The 17,390-nt window shown below is 41.7% G+C and overlaps 1 protein-coding gene across 1 annotated transcript in view; it reads left to right on the forward strand.

The window, feature by feature from the left end:
- TMEM131 (transmembrane protein 131) overlaps positions 1 to 15,568 on the forward strand; it is a 93,011-nt gene extending 77,443 nt beyond the window's left edge. The window contains exons 31-41 of the mRNA XM_038128597.1: positions 260 to 855; positions 3,968 to 4,143; positions 5,338 to 5,465; positions 6,706 to 6,830; positions 6,979 to 7,137; positions 7,812 to 7,986; positions 8,305 to 8,426; positions 8,533 to 8,629; positions 9,727 to 9,824; positions 11,050 to 11,213; positions 14,556 to 15,568. Of these exons, the coding sequence (XP_037984525.1) occupies positions 260 to 855; positions 3,968 to 4,143; positions 5,338 to 5,465; positions 6,706 to 6,830; positions 6,979 to 7,137; positions 7,812 to 7,986; positions 8,305 to 8,426; positions 8,533 to 8,629; positions 9,727 to 9,824; positions 11,050 to 11,213; positions 14,556 to 14,852 (2,137 nt within the window). The 3' untranslated portion in view covers positions 14,853 to 15,568. The remainder of the gene's footprint in view (positions 1 to 259; positions 856 to 3,967; positions 4,144 to 5,337; positions 5,466 to 6,705; positions 6,831 to 6,978; positions 7,138 to 7,811; positions 7,987 to 8,304; positions 8,427 to 8,532; positions 8,630 to 9,726; positions 9,825 to 11,049; positions 11,214 to 14,555) is intronic.
- The last annotated feature ends 1,822 nt before the right edge of the window (positions 15,569 to 17,390 follow it).

A 17,390-nucleotide genomic window follows, 5' to 3' on the forward strand; every position in this document is an offset into this window, starting at 1 on the left:
GGTGTCTTTAAGTTAAGATCATCTCCTTTCAGTGTTCCCTCCATCATATATATCAACATTCATTGTACTGTGTTTTTGTTCCTGTGTACAGCAGGAAATGGTAAAGGCTACTGACTTGCCAAACCAGTTTTAGGCATTTTTGCTGGTTGTATGCCAAGAATAGTATTGTTTAAGGCATCTTTTGGAGACAGTGATTCTCTTTTCACGGTGAAGAATGGAAACATTGCAAAGTATGTTTAAACATGTGTTACTCTTCCAGCTTGAATGCACTTGGATCGGATACTAATCACACTTCGTCCAGAGGAATTTATGGAGCAGGCAGTTCATCTTCACGATCCGGTGCAGGGAATCATAAGCAATGCAATGCAACGGCACACCTTCACAGCAATAGAAATGCATCTGATGTTGAAAACATCAAATCCAAAACCAATTCAAGTATACCTAACAGGACTTCAGCACAAGCAGCTTCCATGCAGTCAGTAAGCAGAACGGGCCCCTTTACCTTGGATTCAGGTGCCACAGCTCAGACTCATGCCGCAGGCAAAAGAGCCAAGGGGACGAGGCAGAACCAGCAGCTGATGCAGCAGCAGGCGCCAGCTTTGGCAGAGCAGCCTCTCCAGCAGCCCCCAGCAGCCGGGCCCCAGCAGCAAGAGCAACAGACTGAAAGTGCTTTGCCACAGCTCCCGCTTCTCAGCCCGCCTCACGGCGAATGTGCCAACAGCAGGAGGCACAGCTCGGAGGATTCAGATCTCACTGGCCTCATAGAAACTATGGAAAAAGACTTTGACCACCCAGAATCCCCTTCCCCTGATGTGTTTACAGAACAGCCCCCATCTCCACTAGCAAAAAACAAAGGTAATACAATTCTGTTTTAATGGGATGACTTCCTGTGTGTACCATAGGACAAGATTTAATCAACTGTAAAGGTCATGTCTTCGTAGTGTGAGAAGGGAGTGGTTCTCTGCCGATGCTGTGTGCCTGTGTCTTGAACACTTCTGTTGCCTCATGGCAGTGAAGTTCGCTGTGCAGTGCTAGCTTGTCATTCTTCCTGCAAAAACTGTGGCATGTTTTGATGAAAGCAGGTGTGAATATCTAGACACCTGATTCTCTGAAAAAGAAAAATGCTTTTTGGTGCTACTCTTTTGCCTTTGGGTCGGTATCTGTCCGTCCCACCTCCATCATTTGGGCTTCGGGCTCAGGGTTGAAGAAGGGAAAAGGAAGTTGTCCTAGTGTATTGTGAAAAGTGAGGCAGGGAGAAAGGGAGGAGGAGAAGAGAGGGAGAGATGGGTAAATAGCCCCTGTGGTATTGTTTGGGAATGGAATTCTTCATGCCTAGACTTGCAGTTGTAGAAAATCCTTAATGTCAGGTGGTCAGCAAATTAATACAAGGCACCTGTGTCTATAAATTACATTCATTTTTGGATGAGGCTAGAGTTGAGTTGGACTTGTTTATCCATCTTTCCAGTTGTGTAGTGCTTAAAATAATGAATTGAATTTCATACATTAGATATGTTTAGACTTTTGAAATTGTCAGTTATTGCCTTCTTATGAACATTTCTTAAATTAGAATTTCTAATTATGATTTGCATTTACAATTTCAATTGCATCTCAGAGTTATATGATTATTTAGTGTTAATATGTTTATTTCTAAACAACTTTTTATTTTTTGCTAGCAACACTTGTACAGAAATGGCACTGTGTTGCTTACTAGAGATAACGTTAAGAAAAGGAATCATGGGAAGGTGTATAAACACTGCAACATCTGTAAGATTGTGCCTCACCAAAGGCAAAGGCTTCACTCTCTTAGGTGGTAATGAGTAGAAAGTTCTTAATTAGTTCGGAGTGGATGTTAGGATGTGTTTGGACTTTCAAAGTGGAAACTCTGAAGTGGTGAGACATTCTGGTGTCTCACTGAAATACACTACTCTGTTTCTGGGCTGTTATGTTTTTAGTTTTCAGTGATAGGTGGTAGGGGAAAATTAGGAGAACTGCCATCATTTTGTCAGCTATTCATTCCATAAAGGCTAAATAGGACTACAGAAGGTGATGTGATGCTAGGGAGGTTTCATGGATGGTGTCCATAATGGCAAGCAGTGCAGTGTTGGAGCTCTGGAAAGCAAAGTGCCTGGTAGTGAGGATGCAGCATTCTCATGGGTTACATATGAACATCCATGGGTGTGCAGTGGACTGATCCAGTCCATGTGCTGAATGCCTGAAAGCACTTTGGAGTGCATCTTCCATTTCTAGCTCCCCCTAAGAAGGAGGCAGCTCTTGCACTTCAGAACATTTTGTGATGCAGCTGCACACAGTATGTGGAGATCACCAAGTTTGATTTCAGAAGCATATTCCCACTCCAGATCATGTAGTGTGCCCATTTCCATTTGTCCTCTTTAAAATGTAAAAACATAAAACCATAGGGCAAGTTCCATAATCTATCTGCACCTACATACACACATGGATATCTGTCTTTAGATAAGTATTCAGAGCTAATCACAAACTTTTGCAGAAGCAGCAGCTTCTGGACTAAAACTGTCTGTCATAAGACCCTGTGCAGAATTGCTGTCTTATATAGTCTTCTGTTTAAGCTTCCCAATACTTGGATCCTAGTAGACTGCAGTGGAGGCTGCATTAGATTTTTGTGAAACAGCTGCTTCATGTTACATTTTAATGTCATGATAACATTTTACATAGATTTTCTAATTATGAACATTAAACTGTTTAGCAATGCTGAATGTAGACTACATTTCAAGCAAATTTTGGAATGAGGCCTTCTGAGGCCCAGCCAAAATGCCCCCAATATGCTGGAAGCCAACCTTGAAAAAATGTTCATAAAGATCTACTTGTATTGGCGTATCTATTTGCATTCATGCTAAAAAGAATATTTTTATCTCCAATATTTTTGTTGTCCTAGATACTGAAAACACTGATACTTATATCTTAAAAAACAAAGTTTGAAGGCACTGATATGTATCTGGTATTTGCCAAAATACTGAAGGCAAATTTCTGGTTTGGTACAAACTTAACCATTTTGCCAAATGAAATATAACACCTGTCAGGGTGCTTCCAGTCTCAATTCCAGCTCGAGCTAGTTCAGATTCCAGAAGAGGCAGAATCCAGTTGTTCAGCACAGGTTGCTTGAGTCTTTATCTGAGCAGTTAAATCCATCCAGGAGGCTGTATGCAGGCACTGTGTGGCTCATAAATGAGAGTGCCTATTTTGAAGAGCAGTATCTCAAGAAGGATCCTATGAGTAGGGGCACATACTACAGCTAGTAAGACATAAGACTGTTGTGAAAGCTCAAATCCTGTGAGAGCACAGCAGCAGGCAATGGTAAGCTCATGGAGACTCTGCACACACGTGCACAGTTGCTTTGTATTGAGAATAGTCCACTCTGAAGGAATTAAACATGTCAGGAGGAGAAAGTATTCTTGGGTGTGAGATTTTCAGGTTTTGGTCTTTTGGATTTTTTACCTCTTTGCTAGACAAATACTGTTAGTGATTTTTCTCATCCACACTAGTCTTATTTCAAGTTGTTTTGTGTTCTGTTGGGTTTTTTTTTCAACTGACAAGCATGCTGATCATTTCTGTTCTTCGTTTGTTTGGATGATAGAGCTTTTGCCATCCTCAGAAATTTATGTTTAAATCTAACGTTATGTGGTTAAACTGTCAAATTGGATTCTATGGTGTTTAAAAGGAATGCCAGGAACAAAGCAGAGAGGAATTGTAGGCAACCAGGTGCCCACATGCACGGAGAGGCAATGGGGACACGGCTCAGGAGCATAAATGTGGTGGTCATTAGGGTTCTTCTCTCGCTCACATTTGGTGCACAGGAGCAAAAGTGGTTGGTGTGTCATAACAGGCAACAAACTTCAGAGGCTTAATCACATGGGGTAGCCTCTGACATGAAGGGAACTCTCCTGTCTCTGAGCGCTGCTGCTGAGCATCTGAAGCATCCATATCTTTCTAGGAAAAGGGAAAATGATTCAGCGCAAGGCTAAGCCACAGAAGAAGCGGGAAGAAAAGGACAGAAGAGGGAAAGGAAAGCAACAGGAGGATGAGCTGAAGGATTCCTTGGCAGATGATGACAGTTCTTCAACCACAACAGAAACCTCCAACCCAGATACAGAACCACTTCTCAAAGAGGTATGGCACTGCTGAGAAAAGGAGGCCCTTTTATGGCCTTGTATCACCTGCTGGAGTAGGAACACAGTCTCTCTCCCCCACACCATCCTCACATAATACCTAATAAAGGAAGAAGGTTAATTAAAAAGCACTTTTTCCAATTCTTGCCTTCACTGTATCAAATCTGCACCTCTGAGTGTGAACATGCTTGAGCCCTGTAGTCTCAGGACTAAAAATGCCCAGGTGGCTGTGGCTTGAATTAGCCAGCAGCTGTCAGCAGCATTGTGGTGATTATCTCCCGGCCTGTTCTATTTGCAGAATAAAATGCCAAAGTGTGGATGCTAATTTCATTCAGTAATTAAGGTGCATGCTAAATCATGCCTTTGGCTGCTTATAAAGGCTCAGATCAATGGTGGTAACTTGTCAGCACATAGTTAACTTAATTATCTTATACAATACCCCTGCCTTTGCTTAACTTATTCAGCTCACATGCTCCAAGGTAATAAACTAATGTCTACAATTTGTGTAGTGGTTGGATTGTCATAGATATTTTGTCCTGAAGCAAACTCTGACAAACAAAGGAGAGGTAATGCCAAAGGGAAGAAAACCAATCCTAAATTTTGATGTCTTAAATTTGAACTTTGTAAAAGACAGGGATTATAGCTGTGGGAAAAAAAAAAATCCATGTGATATATTTTAAAGGTTACAGTTTAGTAAGCTGTCACTTGAAAGTTACTGTTGATATTTTCAGGATGGCTATTTGAGAATATACTTGTATTTAGAAAGTCTTAGCAGTGTAGTTAAAGAAAATAATAAATTGAATGGTGAAGTTGCTCGTATTATTTGCTTTGTTGAAGAGTGTGTTTTAGGTGGCCTAGACTGCATGCAGCAGATGTAGTAAAGGTCTCAGTACAGAGCTAGCATCATATTAAATAAACTCAGAGGCCATGGGCAGGGGAGCTGTGTATTTGCAAACATCAGATCTTCTTGAAGCTCATTAATTTGTTATTTCCATTTCTGCTTCTCTAAATAGAAAAAATAGAAACCATGTTTTATAGGCAAACTCATGAAGTCCTGAAAAAATACTTTTAATACTGTAAAAGTGATCATGTTTTCCAACAGCATTCTTTCCTCTGCCCTCTTTGTTATGTGTGTTCTGATGCAAGAGAGACTTTGCTTTTTATGATTATTAATGTGTCATTATGTCTTTTATAGGAACCTGAGAAACAAAAGGGAAAAGTTATAGCAGAAAAACCTGAAAATGAAATAGTCCCAGTAAAACAGAAAACCAAAAAAGTGCTTACAAGTATCAAGAAAGAAATCCCTGTAGATGTGAAAACCAGGTAAGCATAATGAAGGCTGTTTAGTAGGGAAAGTATCATGTTTAAATGGAAGATGGGTTGATAAAAATACCTGTATTTGACTGTTGTAGCTGCCAGTTTGGTAAATGCCAACAACAGGTACCTTTAAGCAGCTTCTTCTTCCTTCCTGATGTCAGGGAATATCTGAAGCTTACAAATAATAAATTGCTTAATGGAAGCACAGTACATAAGTGAGAGCTAAATCCAGCAATGAACGTCAGGCACAGGGATGTTAACGTTTTTACAACAGGTATTGCATACAAAAAGTGGGGTTAATGATTCTAGGGGCAGCACAGTGAGCCAGCACTAGAGTGCCTTTAGCTGCCCTTGGGAAACTGCAGCCTCAGTTTGCTTTTTCATATCAGAGAGTCAGGTCAGTCTTGGATGCTTTATTAAAGGAGGCTGCTGCCACTGCCAGTCCCTGTCCCTTACTGGCATGTGCTTGATTGCAGAGCATAGACAGGGGCAAACATGAAGAATCTTAGTCTCACTATAGCTAGTTCATTCCAAAATAGTATTGTGAAATCAGATTGGTATCCAAGTGCCACAAAAGTAAACTTTACCAAATGGAGGTATGGTATATCAGCTGTGTTTTTCCTGCTGTAATTAATAGTAGACTGAATTTACAGTTAGAAGAAATTAATGTTCCTCAAAATATTTCTGAAAACATATCCTGGAAATGTCTCTTCCTTATTTATTCTTACGATTATGTACTATGCTTTATCTTATAATATTCAAGTTCATTATGTGTGACAGTTTTCAAAGGCCACAATGACAGCTCGCTTGGAATTCTTCTGCAAGAAACGGGGAAAATAGTTCCTCCCTAGAAGGTTTGAGAGACAGAATCAAATACCTGGAGAAAAATAGCAATATACAACCAATTGAATTTGGTAGTACATTTAAGTAGATTTATATTATTGATTAAAAAACAGTCCTGTATATTTAGGGCAATATTGTATTAGGGGCATGGGATCTGACAGGTGTGTATAGGGATAGAGTAGATACAGGGCAGCTGCCATTTCTTGTTGCCTCTGTATAATCAAATGGGTTTTGTGATCCTGGAGCTCCAGGGTGAAAGCTGCTTCTGGGGCGTGAGTGAGCCTAATACATTGTGTGGAGCAGTGTGGGTCACATATGTGTGTGTGTGTGTGTGCGCGCGCGTATAAAAGTGCTTTTCAGTACTTCAGAGCTCTGAAATAAAAGAATTTCTGTTTTCTTTTAGTTCCTTGGAATTGTCTTATACTCCCCCACTGGAAAACAAGCAGCGCAAAACCTTTCCATCCAAGATCTCTCCACCGCACCTTCTGTCAAGTAGCTCTAAATCAAGAAACCTCCCCAAAACAAGAGGTAGTGTGAGGCTGTTTTTTTGTAAATACCTCAAGAGTTTTATAGCCTTGTCTGTAACCCCTCTTGAGTGCTTAATTCTAAGTCTGATGTGAGAAGAAAGTTACTCAGTTTATTATCCACACACATGGTCTTTCTTTTGTTTTAATAGGTCCAAGCAGTAAGTTAATGGAGAACAGGCCATCAGTATTAGCAAAACTTCTCCCCAGTGGTTCTGCACAGGAGCTAGGAAACACCAGCAGCTCAGAAGGGGAAAAGGATTCTCCACCACCAGAGTGGGACTCTGTGCCTCTCCACAAAGCTGGCAGCTGTAAGTAATCATAGACAATGGCACAATGAGTGTTCCGCAATTAAAATCTGTAGATAGGCTTGATCTGTTTATAGATCTTCCTGTCCCCTTTTCACTGCATAGCTGAGCTCCATTTTTCTGCTGTAGGCCCCATATTGGGAGCATCTGTTATGATTTGGGAGGTTTGAAAATGGCGTGGGCAGAACACGGGTCACTCTACAGCTCTCCGGTGATGAACAGGATTCAGAAGCTGCTGGAGAAATTGAGAAAATTATAATTACTGCTCAAAAAATGTATTTTCCACAGTAGATGGGGTTTTGCTTGGTCAGGTCTGCTCCAGCCAAATTTGGAACTAATTAGATTATTTGTCCTTGAGAGGGAGCACTAAAAACACTTTAATGCACCGGTTAGCCTGGGACACTGTTAAAATTTTTGTGGTTGCATTGTAAATCCCTTGTGTGGGAACCAACTCACCTCCTCCTGGTTGTTTGTGTTGCAAATCAGTCTCTCTGAAAATAAACAGCAGACCTAAATAACCATAGTTGAACATAGAGAAGGAGCTGCTGCATCCATCACTGGGAGCAAACAGCCTTTCTCATAATTCCTCCGTTTGACCAGAAGGGATAGCAGAAGTTGGAGAAGTCTTTGCTGTAGTGCAAATCCTACAGGAAGCTGTTTTGTGTTTCTCTTTATAGCCACAGACAACCTCTACAAGCTCTCTCTGCAAACCCTGAACGCAGACGCCTTCCTGAAGCAGCGGCAGCCCTCTCCAACGCCCGCCTCTCCCTCTCCGCCTCCTCCTCCCACATCCTTTGCTTTCGCGCCACGAGGAGGCACCTACAGCAGCATCGTCAACAGCAGCTGCAGCAAGTGAGTCCACATCCTGCCTCCTACTGATTTCCCAGGCACTGAGCTCTTGTGGAGCTGTGCTTCACAGGGGCATCTCCCTGTTCCCCATTTCCTCTTCTCATGGAATCTGCTTTTCTGCAGATACACCACTGTGCATGTCTTGCCTTGCTGTAAACATGGTAGATTAGAAAAAATGTGCAATTACATAAAACTGTTGAGCTGTTACAAAAATTTTCTTGAATGTTAGCTTAAATTGCTGCTTTTTTAATCAAACTGCTGAAGTCCAAAACCTTACTCTTTTTTATCCTCTTTTTTTTTTTGGTTTCTTTCTCATTTTAGTGAAACAAAAAACAAGCAGCCTAATGGTACCAAACATAAGCTGGCAAAGGCAGCTTCTCTTCCAGGGAGGAATGGAAACCCCACTTTTGCTGCTGTAGCTGCAGGTTATGACAAAAGTCCAGGTACTAGAACCAGTTTGAAGTTCTTAATAATTCCAAATATTTTCTGAATATTCTGTTATTTTGCTGGGGGTTATTTTACTCATTTTTTACATACATATTCTCACAGGTGGCAGTGGTTTACCAAAGGTTTCTCCAAGCAAGGCAGATGTTTCCAGCAATATCAGCATTTCCCACACAGTTGTTGACAGTGATGGCTCTGACAGGTAATTTATATATTCTCTAGGCAAATACCTGGACCCCTAGAAAAGAAGATTGAGTATAAATGATATTTTGAAGGGAGTGACAGAATTCATTCTGGTTAGGCTCTTTTTAAACTATTTTTAAAGTCTAGGCACATCATCTCTCACCTTGCAGAAAAGTTTAGGAGTTGCAAGTGACTCCAAAGTAGAGAGAACGATGTTCTGGATGTGATGGGAGCTTTTTCCTCCTCATTCCAAGTAACTCAGCATTCTGTTCCTGGGCATCCATGCAATGAGGAATCAGCTTGGCTCTCTCTGTGCTGAGGAGTGTGAACCAAGGTCACTTGAAGATTGAAGCAGAGTACCTTGCTGTACAGCAATGCCTTTCACTCCCATTTCAACACTGAGACCAGAACTGTCAGTGGGCTTTGTGCTTTCAGGAGGAGCAGGACAGAGCTGCACTCAGTCCCGTTCCCTGAGGCACATGTCTTTTCTGACCTTTTGGCAGTTAATTGTAAAAAGCAGTAACCTTTCTGGAGTAGGAAAGGGACTTGAATTCAAGTTTCCATATGTAAAGGAATTACTTTCTGAGTGAGCTCTGTGCATTGGAGTTTTTGTTTGTTTTGGTGGATGTTTAGCACTGGTTCCAGTTAAGTCATCTATTACTTTTAAGAGGCTTGTCCATGGGTGTATTTGTATCCCTTCTAAGTCACTGTAAATTCTATCTTCTTGAGGAAAAAAAACTGTACTATGCCTTGGACTCCATGAGTTTTCTGAAAAACTGATCAGAAGAGCTGCTTTCATGTTTGTTTGATACTCATTCTACAGATTAAAGAGCACTGTCTGTGTTATTGTGTTACTCCAAAGCGGGTTTATACACAGGAAAGCGTACATCACCAAAATCTATTGTTAAAACAAAACCAAACTGATTTCCTAATGCTTGATCACCATTAAATATTTATTTAGTATTTTTAACTGTATATTTTATATAGATATATATAAATATAATAATTAAACATATGTACACACACACATTTGTTTATAGATCAGTGAGTTAATATTGTCAATAGTACTGTGTTAATAAGTTGTATATTGCCTTCCTGTTCCTCCATAAAATGTAGTTCGGGTTTGTGGAGTCCTATCAGCAATCCCAGCAGTCCTGATTTCACACCTCTCAACTCCTTCTCTGCATTTGGACACTCTTTTAACTTAACTGGAGGTGAGTTCTCCTGTTCAAATATTTTTCCATATTCAAATACAGGTATAGAAATGTTGTGTCTTCATTCCACTGGTCTAAATACAGACAGTGTTTCCATCCTCGCTCCTACAAGGGAAGACTACGTAGGAACATTGGTTAAAAATTTGCTGTTATATTCTGAGTTTCACTCAGAGAAAGTTAGTGAAATCTCGCAGAGTGTTTGATGGACTTAGATTGCTTGGGTTTGGAGTTTCTCTGCTGCAGTAAAATTTCTGGATTTTGGGGGTTATTTCCTTGGTCTTCTTCCTCTCCATCCCTCCCCCAAAACTTTACTGTAGGTCCTACAAGTGTGCCAGTAGGCCTGTGGTTTCGTGAGCGTAAACACCTGCTTAAAACAATGGCTCTCTTAAGTGAGGCAGTGGCCCAGCCCTCGTGTGGCTTCCTCTTGTGTTTTCCTACAGTATTTGTATAGCTGCACAGTGAACTGATGCATACTAAACCCAGCAATTAATTAATGTATTTAAATATTTGGGTGAATTTCCATAAATGCAATAGAGGAGGCCAGGCATTGAGATTGCAGGGCGTGGATGCTCTGTGTACTTGGGCACATGTGGTGTGTTTTGAGCTGGCTGAAAAGATGATAAGCAAAGTAAACTTTGGATGTGGCATTGGCGTCTACTGAAAAAATGCGATTTACTGCAACAGTTTGATGACTCCTGGCAATGCAAACAATGGCAGCTGCTGCTGTGGGGTTCTTTCTTCTTCATCAGCAACACTTGGCACCCGTGGCTCTGAGGGCACCAGTAAAAGACCTGGGATCAGTTCTGTGTGTGGGAAGCAGGCGAGCCATGACTGCTGGTTCTCCCTTTTCCTTCTCATAGCAGAGATGGAGTCGGGGCTGGGGCACTCCCAGTGCTGCCTCTTCCCAGGAGTCATCTGGGAAGGGACTGCTGCAAGGCAAATGAGTGCTGCAGTCACAGAGAGCTGCCAGGACTCTGAGTGCTGCTCTGCTTAGGCTGGACTGAGTAACTCACAGCAAGGGTTCAACTCTTTCCCCACTATAATCGTGACAAACTTTGTGGCCCTGTCTGATGCTGGTCACATGAGATGAGATGAGATTTGTATTACCTTCTAATATCACTGCAGCAGGACCTGCTAGAAAAATATGGGAAATAACGGTGAAAAGTACTGCCCTTGGAAAAAGAAGAAGAGTAATGTACTCATTTTTATTTCATTTTATTTTTAGAGGTTTTTAGCAAGCTTGGTTTAGCTCGATCTGCTTATGGGCAGGATGTTCAGAGAAACTGGAATGAATTCAATAATGTTCCATCATCCATCTGGGATCCTTCAGCTACAGATTCTGTACCCTCCTGGCCAACAAGCTCAAGTTCCCCAACTCATACAACTGCAGTAAGTATTCAGTCCATCCAAATACAATGGTTTGTTACTGTTACCAACCTGTTCTGTATGTGCCATATAATTTAATTCAGAGGAATTAAGGATGAAAAGAAATTACCTGAAGAATATATACATATATTCATCTTGGTCTATTTAAGTTGGGGTGGCTGTTGGACAAAGAGTTATTAGTCTCCTCACTTGCAAATGATGAATCCATGTACACTGCTTCCCATAAAAATATGTCTCAAAAGAGCACCTTGCAGCACTTACAAAAGTGTGTTCTGCTCCCACATCCTTCAGGTTTGCCTCTGTGCCATGGCTGGACACTGCATATGTTACTTCAGGTTTGATGGACAGTTGCAGAATAGGCAATATGATAACTTCCACACTTTGCTTTCTGGATCCAGTATTACACCTGTTTGTAAATTAACAAAAGGTCCCAGACAAAACTATCTAAAAGACCTTAAATATATTCTTTTCAGTTTAGGAAAAAACACTAAGGGACTGAACACAAAGTGAAGTCTTAAAACTGACTACTTATTTTGATGCAGATTTTGAGTATAGCAAAAGAAGGAGAAAAAACCCAACTTGATGGATTGTAGTGCTGCACTGTATCCTTGTGTCAGATTAGAACTTATGCTGCAACAGCTGTCTTCACTGTCAGCTGAAATCCTTCTTCATGTTGACTTCTGAAAATGTTTTTGTAGTGAGTAAGAGGCAGTGTTTACTTCACCTGGGAGCAGTTCAGATGGAGTGGGGGAAGGCAGGGACAGGGGAAGCCAAAGAAGGTCACACAGCTTCTTATAGACACAGGCTTGCAGATCCCACCCTTGTCATGTGGTTACAACCAGAGCTGGAACCTCAGTGAAACTATGTAAGGAAAGATGTTTGGATTTTGGTCACATGGAGGGCAGGCTTCTCAGCATTTGATAGAGGGAGGGCCTGAGGACAACCAGAACAAGGTCTTTAGCTCTTAACTCGTATTTCCCAGCTGCTTCTGAAAAATATTTAGAAGTGTGCTTCAGGAAGCATCAAGATGGAAGCCAGACAAATGATATAGAAGAACTGTCAGGTACTCCATTTAAGTACTTAGATTTGGGAGGAGATATTTTAGGAGCTTACAGAAGGAGAAGATCACAATAAACAAGAAGCAAGCAGCAAACTGACTGAAATACTCAAAGCTATTATAAATGATAGGGGTATTTTCAAGTGGATATGGCAAGCCAGAATAGGAAAGCTTGGTTTTTCCTGTTACTGAGCCTCCTCGCTCTAGGTGCCTGATAAGAGAGCAGGTACCAGGCCAGGGCCCTGCCCCTTCCTCTGTTCTGGGACAAGAGCCAAAGCCATTGTTGCAAACAGCACTTAGACAGTGGCTCCTGTGTTACCCTTTTTCGTGGAAGGTTTCTGGAGAGTTGATTTTTGGTTGTTCTCCTTCCTTAGTCCTCTTGGTTTCTCCTTGTATGCACAACTCTGCTTCTGTGCTAAGTAGCATTTACCTCCTGGATCGCATCTCCCCTCAGCCTGGCTGCCTTGCTGGTACTTCTCCCCAGGTTTCTTTCTAACCCCTTTCTCCTACTCCCCGTTCCTCTGTTTCTCTGTGTGTAGTTCTGCCTGCCAGCCACTTTGTACCTTCTTCCACCAGCCTTGAAAGGGCATAGCAGGTGCTCTTCTCTGCTGCTCCTTTTCTGGTTGCTTCGGATTTATGAGCAAGCGCCTTTCTATCACGATCTCCCAAACACTTTTGGGACAAGTAGGAACAAATAGTTCCTCCCTCTTGCCTGCAGCAGGAAATAGGGTGGACTTTTAGTGTGTTAGGGTAGGTTCCCAAGTAGCAGAGCGAGTGTTTTGTGCTGTAGGCTTAGTAGTCTAAATGCTGGCATAGCTTAAATATAACCATTTATTTATGTGACAGTAATACACTGTGACCCTCAGTTTCAGTGACATTGTAGAGTCCTGATATTGTTGGCCTGGTTAGCCCCCAAGTAATGCTCAGAACTCCTGTGCAGCCCTTGGTAGCAAATTTTGTGGTGTGTAAGCATCCAGCCAGTTTCAGATATGATTAGTCTGAGCCTGTCTTCTTCATTCCAGAGCAGAGAATAAAAACCAAAAAGGAAGAAATTTTCAGATTCTACCTTTCTTTCCTAAAGGGATTTCTATTTAAATCTTGAAGTGCAGGGTACACTGATAATGGTTAACCTTTAGTGTGTTATCTAAGGGCTGAGATCTTAGGAAGGGGTGCCCTATCTCCAGCCAGTAAATCCAAACATAAAGATGCTTGTACCTAACAGTACTTACTCAACAAGTCTGCTGCCTTTTGGGTGTATCAGGTTTCCAGTGTATTTGCAAATTGAATTTACAGCATATGTACATTAAATCTGTTGACACTGGGTTACGTAGTGCCAGAAGCCTACATGTAGCAGGTTCTGTGCTAATATTAGCAGAAAGTTATGCTAACCTTTCTCATCTCCATCTTTGGCTGCTTCCTGATATCACTTTCCACCACACCATGGGTCAGGTTCCTCTGCTTGCTGTTTGCTACTGTTTGGGCTTTAGTAAAATGCAGTTGACAGAACCTGGGCCTTGTGTTCCTGCATATATTCTCTAGGCTTGCTGTACCTGTCCTGTGTATCTGAGATGCATTTATGATATGCTGGAGCTCACCTGCATCTACACCATGACCATTTGTCAGAGACTTCCAAGTGTCTTGGAGCTAGGACAGACTTTATGGAATTCAGTGATAAATGGCCAGTTCTCCTATCCCCTCTCCCTTCATCTGGAGAAATTCTGGGTGGGGAAAAAGTACATACTGGGAATATGGAATAGGTGCAGTGGGACTGAAGACGAGTAGATTCATCCAAAACAGACAAGGTCTGACTACAGGGCGATGAATCTGCAAACAGCAAAAAAGATGAAAAAACGACTTTGCTGTTATATTCCATTGCAACTTGAATTTTTTTGGTTTTTTGAGACTTAAACCATGCTTATCTACCTCATCTAACTAGTTTGTTTAAGCATAAGTGTTCTGGCCCTTGTGTGTTGAATACTCATAGTGCTTAAATTAGCTCTGGTATGGGGACGTCTCAGCTGCAATGAAAACAGCTCGAAGGCTGCAATGTGACTGCGCCCTGCAGCCTGTGCAGCTCCCGGAGCATTCAGCTGCAGGAGCAGTGTGGTTCCTCTGGGCAAGCTCCAGTAAAGGCAGGTCAGAGCTCTGTGTTGCAGTGAGGATGGAAGGGGTTCCAGAGCAGGCTTCTGGATGCTGCTGCTCAGATACTTTTCTTTTGGGGGGCTGTAAACAAGGTGGAAATTGAGGCTTACCAAACCGCCACTTTCCTTGCTCTGTCTTTACTGCAGTCAATCCTGGGCAACCCCAGTGGCCTGTGGTCCACCACTCCATTCAGCAGTTCCATTTGGTCAAGTAATCTCAACAGTGGCCTTCCCTTCTCCACTCCAACAAACGCCTTGTCAGGCATTGATCTCATGGGTAGTGAAAACTCCGCCGCCGCTCCGCCGCCGCCCGCTGCTGCCACCGTTGCCAATCCTGCTGAAGACATGGGACAGACCTACAATCCTTGGAGAATTTGGAGCCCAACCATTGGAAGAAGAAGTTCAGATCCTTGGTCAAATTCACACTATCCTCATGAAAACTAAAGCAAAAAGAAAGAACTCTTATCCCGGTCATGATACAATTCTGAATGCAAATTTTTGAAATGTCGTTTTCAGGCCGTTGCTTCCCCCAGCCCCACTCCCCATCAGTCATGCTTTCATCACCCGCTCCCTTTAAAGCCTGTCCCGCGATACGGTAGTGTGAGATTGCAGATAAGCTTGGAAATGTCTGGGTGTGGTCACAAATCCCAACTATGGCTAAAGCCTGTAAATATGAACAGTTTCACTGGTTTCATATTTTACCATCTGCCATCTTTATTTAGGAAACAATTTGAACTCTAAAATGGTCCTGGCATGCAATACTTTCATGAAAAGTTTGGGTTTTTAAATTTTTTCCAGTGTTATCCTCCAAGTTCTAATTTAAAATCAAAAGGCACTTTGTGCTAAAATGCAGAGTATTTTTTTAAAATAAGGCTGTCTTTGTTAACACAGGTTGTAAGAATGTAAAAAAGGAAAAAAATCAACAAAAAATACCAACAAAACCAACACAAAACCTTAAGAGCAAAGTGGCTGAATGTAAGAGCATTCTGTTGAGACTGTAATACACTTTATGCTGTTTGTACATTTGTAAACCTGAATGCATTTTTAAGTTGAAGTGAAATGCACACAGCCAAGACTTGTGCAAGAAACAAGATACCATGTGCATTTCTTACAGATACAACTTTGGGTTGTACTTTAAAATAAATACGCTTTTTTCAAGATTTGTCTGCTGTAGTTCTGTTCCCCTTGTATTTTCTGAACTTGTGTGTTCATGACTCCATTTGGCACGGTCCTTGTGCCAAAATCTACTGCACACAGAGCCTGTGTTACCAGAAACTTCACTGCAGATGAAACCTGGCTTCTCAACAGCGTGGGTTTGTATTGCAGCAGAGAATAGAAACTGTTTTCAGGGTTATGCAGTGCCACCCACTTGAAAATTCACTGGATAGCAAAAAGTTGGAAAAACGTCTACATTCTTGAGTTTCCAGGTATCAGGCATAAGAGCAGCTGCTGTTTATGCTACACCCATACCTTTGTAACACTGTTCCTTCATGGGTCTGAACAGGAATGTTACTATTCTTAGATATGATTTATCTGTCCCTGTAAGGTGCCTGTTTCTATTCATTAACAGTAAGGCAAGCCCCTGTGACTACATATATTCCTCTGAGCTGAAGCCAGGTAAAAATGAACCCTTCCATTGCCAGAAACCAATAACAGACACTAGCACTGTAAATCTCAGTGGCACTGCTACCAATTTACAGCAGCAGGTGTTCAGCAGAATCCATCCAGTCAAAGAGTAAGACCTGTATATTTTAGTTAATATTCCTTCTAGCATAAAGCTTTTGTATGCAACAAAATATGAGTGTCCCCTTTATTTAACCAAGGGAGCCCTTTTCCAGCTTGCTTTAAGTGAACCAACTCTCCAGGTGTCAGGCTGCTGCCTTCCTGGTGCCAGCAGCAGAAGCTCAAAGATACAGATCTCCTGAATAGGAACCTGCTGTAACTCCTTTGTTCTTAAAATTTTGAGTACTTCTAGAGCCACGCCAGGTCATGAAATGTTCAGCTTGGATTTGTATTTTCCCATTTCCCTCTGAGTAACTGAGCAAACAAGTCTCTTACTGCGGGAAAATAAAGAATAAGCTGTTAAGCTGCTGACATGCCAGGGCACGCTTCTCTGCAAATGGAGCTTGGGAAGATAACTCGCAGTAACTTCAAGGTGAAGGGAGCTGCTTAAGGTCATATGCCACCTCTTTTACCCAGCAGCTGTTTACATTGGAATTGATTCCATGGAGGATAGAAGCAGAAATTAATTCTGAGATGATAATAGTTTGCAGTGGTTTAATCAGTGAGGGTAGGAATAAAAAATTCTGGTTTAGAACATTTCCTTTTGAACAAGACAAGGCAAAACACAAGTAATTTAGATGCCTTTCCCTTACTGCCCCTGCTTCCCCCCAAACGTGTGAGCCATTCCCTTGTGATAATGCAAATAACCTTGGCCACTATTAAAATATTCGTAGTTCTTGTTTTGAAGGAGCTTCCCCTTAAGCACCAGTTCCAGTGAAACCACTATGAACTATGAAGATCTTTGACACACAGTTTTCAGTTTGCTAAGAGGGGAAAAATCATGTCTTTCTCCCAGGGGAAATATCCAAAGCCTAAACACTCCCTGAGTGTCTTATCTTACTTCTCTAGGGTATTTTGGAGAGCACCTTCACTTTGTTTTGCCTGCTTAAAGAAAGCAAAAGAGTTGCCATAAAGAGAAGCCATAATTGCAATTGACAGGAATTTGGGTGAAATAAAATCTAGGCAAAAGTTTGGTATAACTAAAGAAACCTCTGTGTAAGTACATGTACAAGATGGCTTTTTCTGCCTCTTCCTGAGGTACCTACTTTCCAGCATCTATGGTATAGTCACGCTTTACATGCACTGAAAAATTTCTTAAGCAGAGGGTGAGGTGGCAATGAGACAGAAACATCCACTATCACAGAATTGTGGAGAGGACAGACCTGTTATGATCTTATGATGAGGTAAAAATAAAAAGGA

Source organism: Motacilla alba, chromosome 1 (genome assembly GCF_015832195.1).
Source record: "Motacilla alba alba isolate MOTALB_02 chromosome 1, Motacilla_alba_V1.0_pri, whole genome shotgun sequence".
Classification (NCBI taxonomy): Eukaryota; Metazoa; Chordata; class Aves; order Passeriformes; family Motacillidae; genus Motacilla; species Motacilla alba.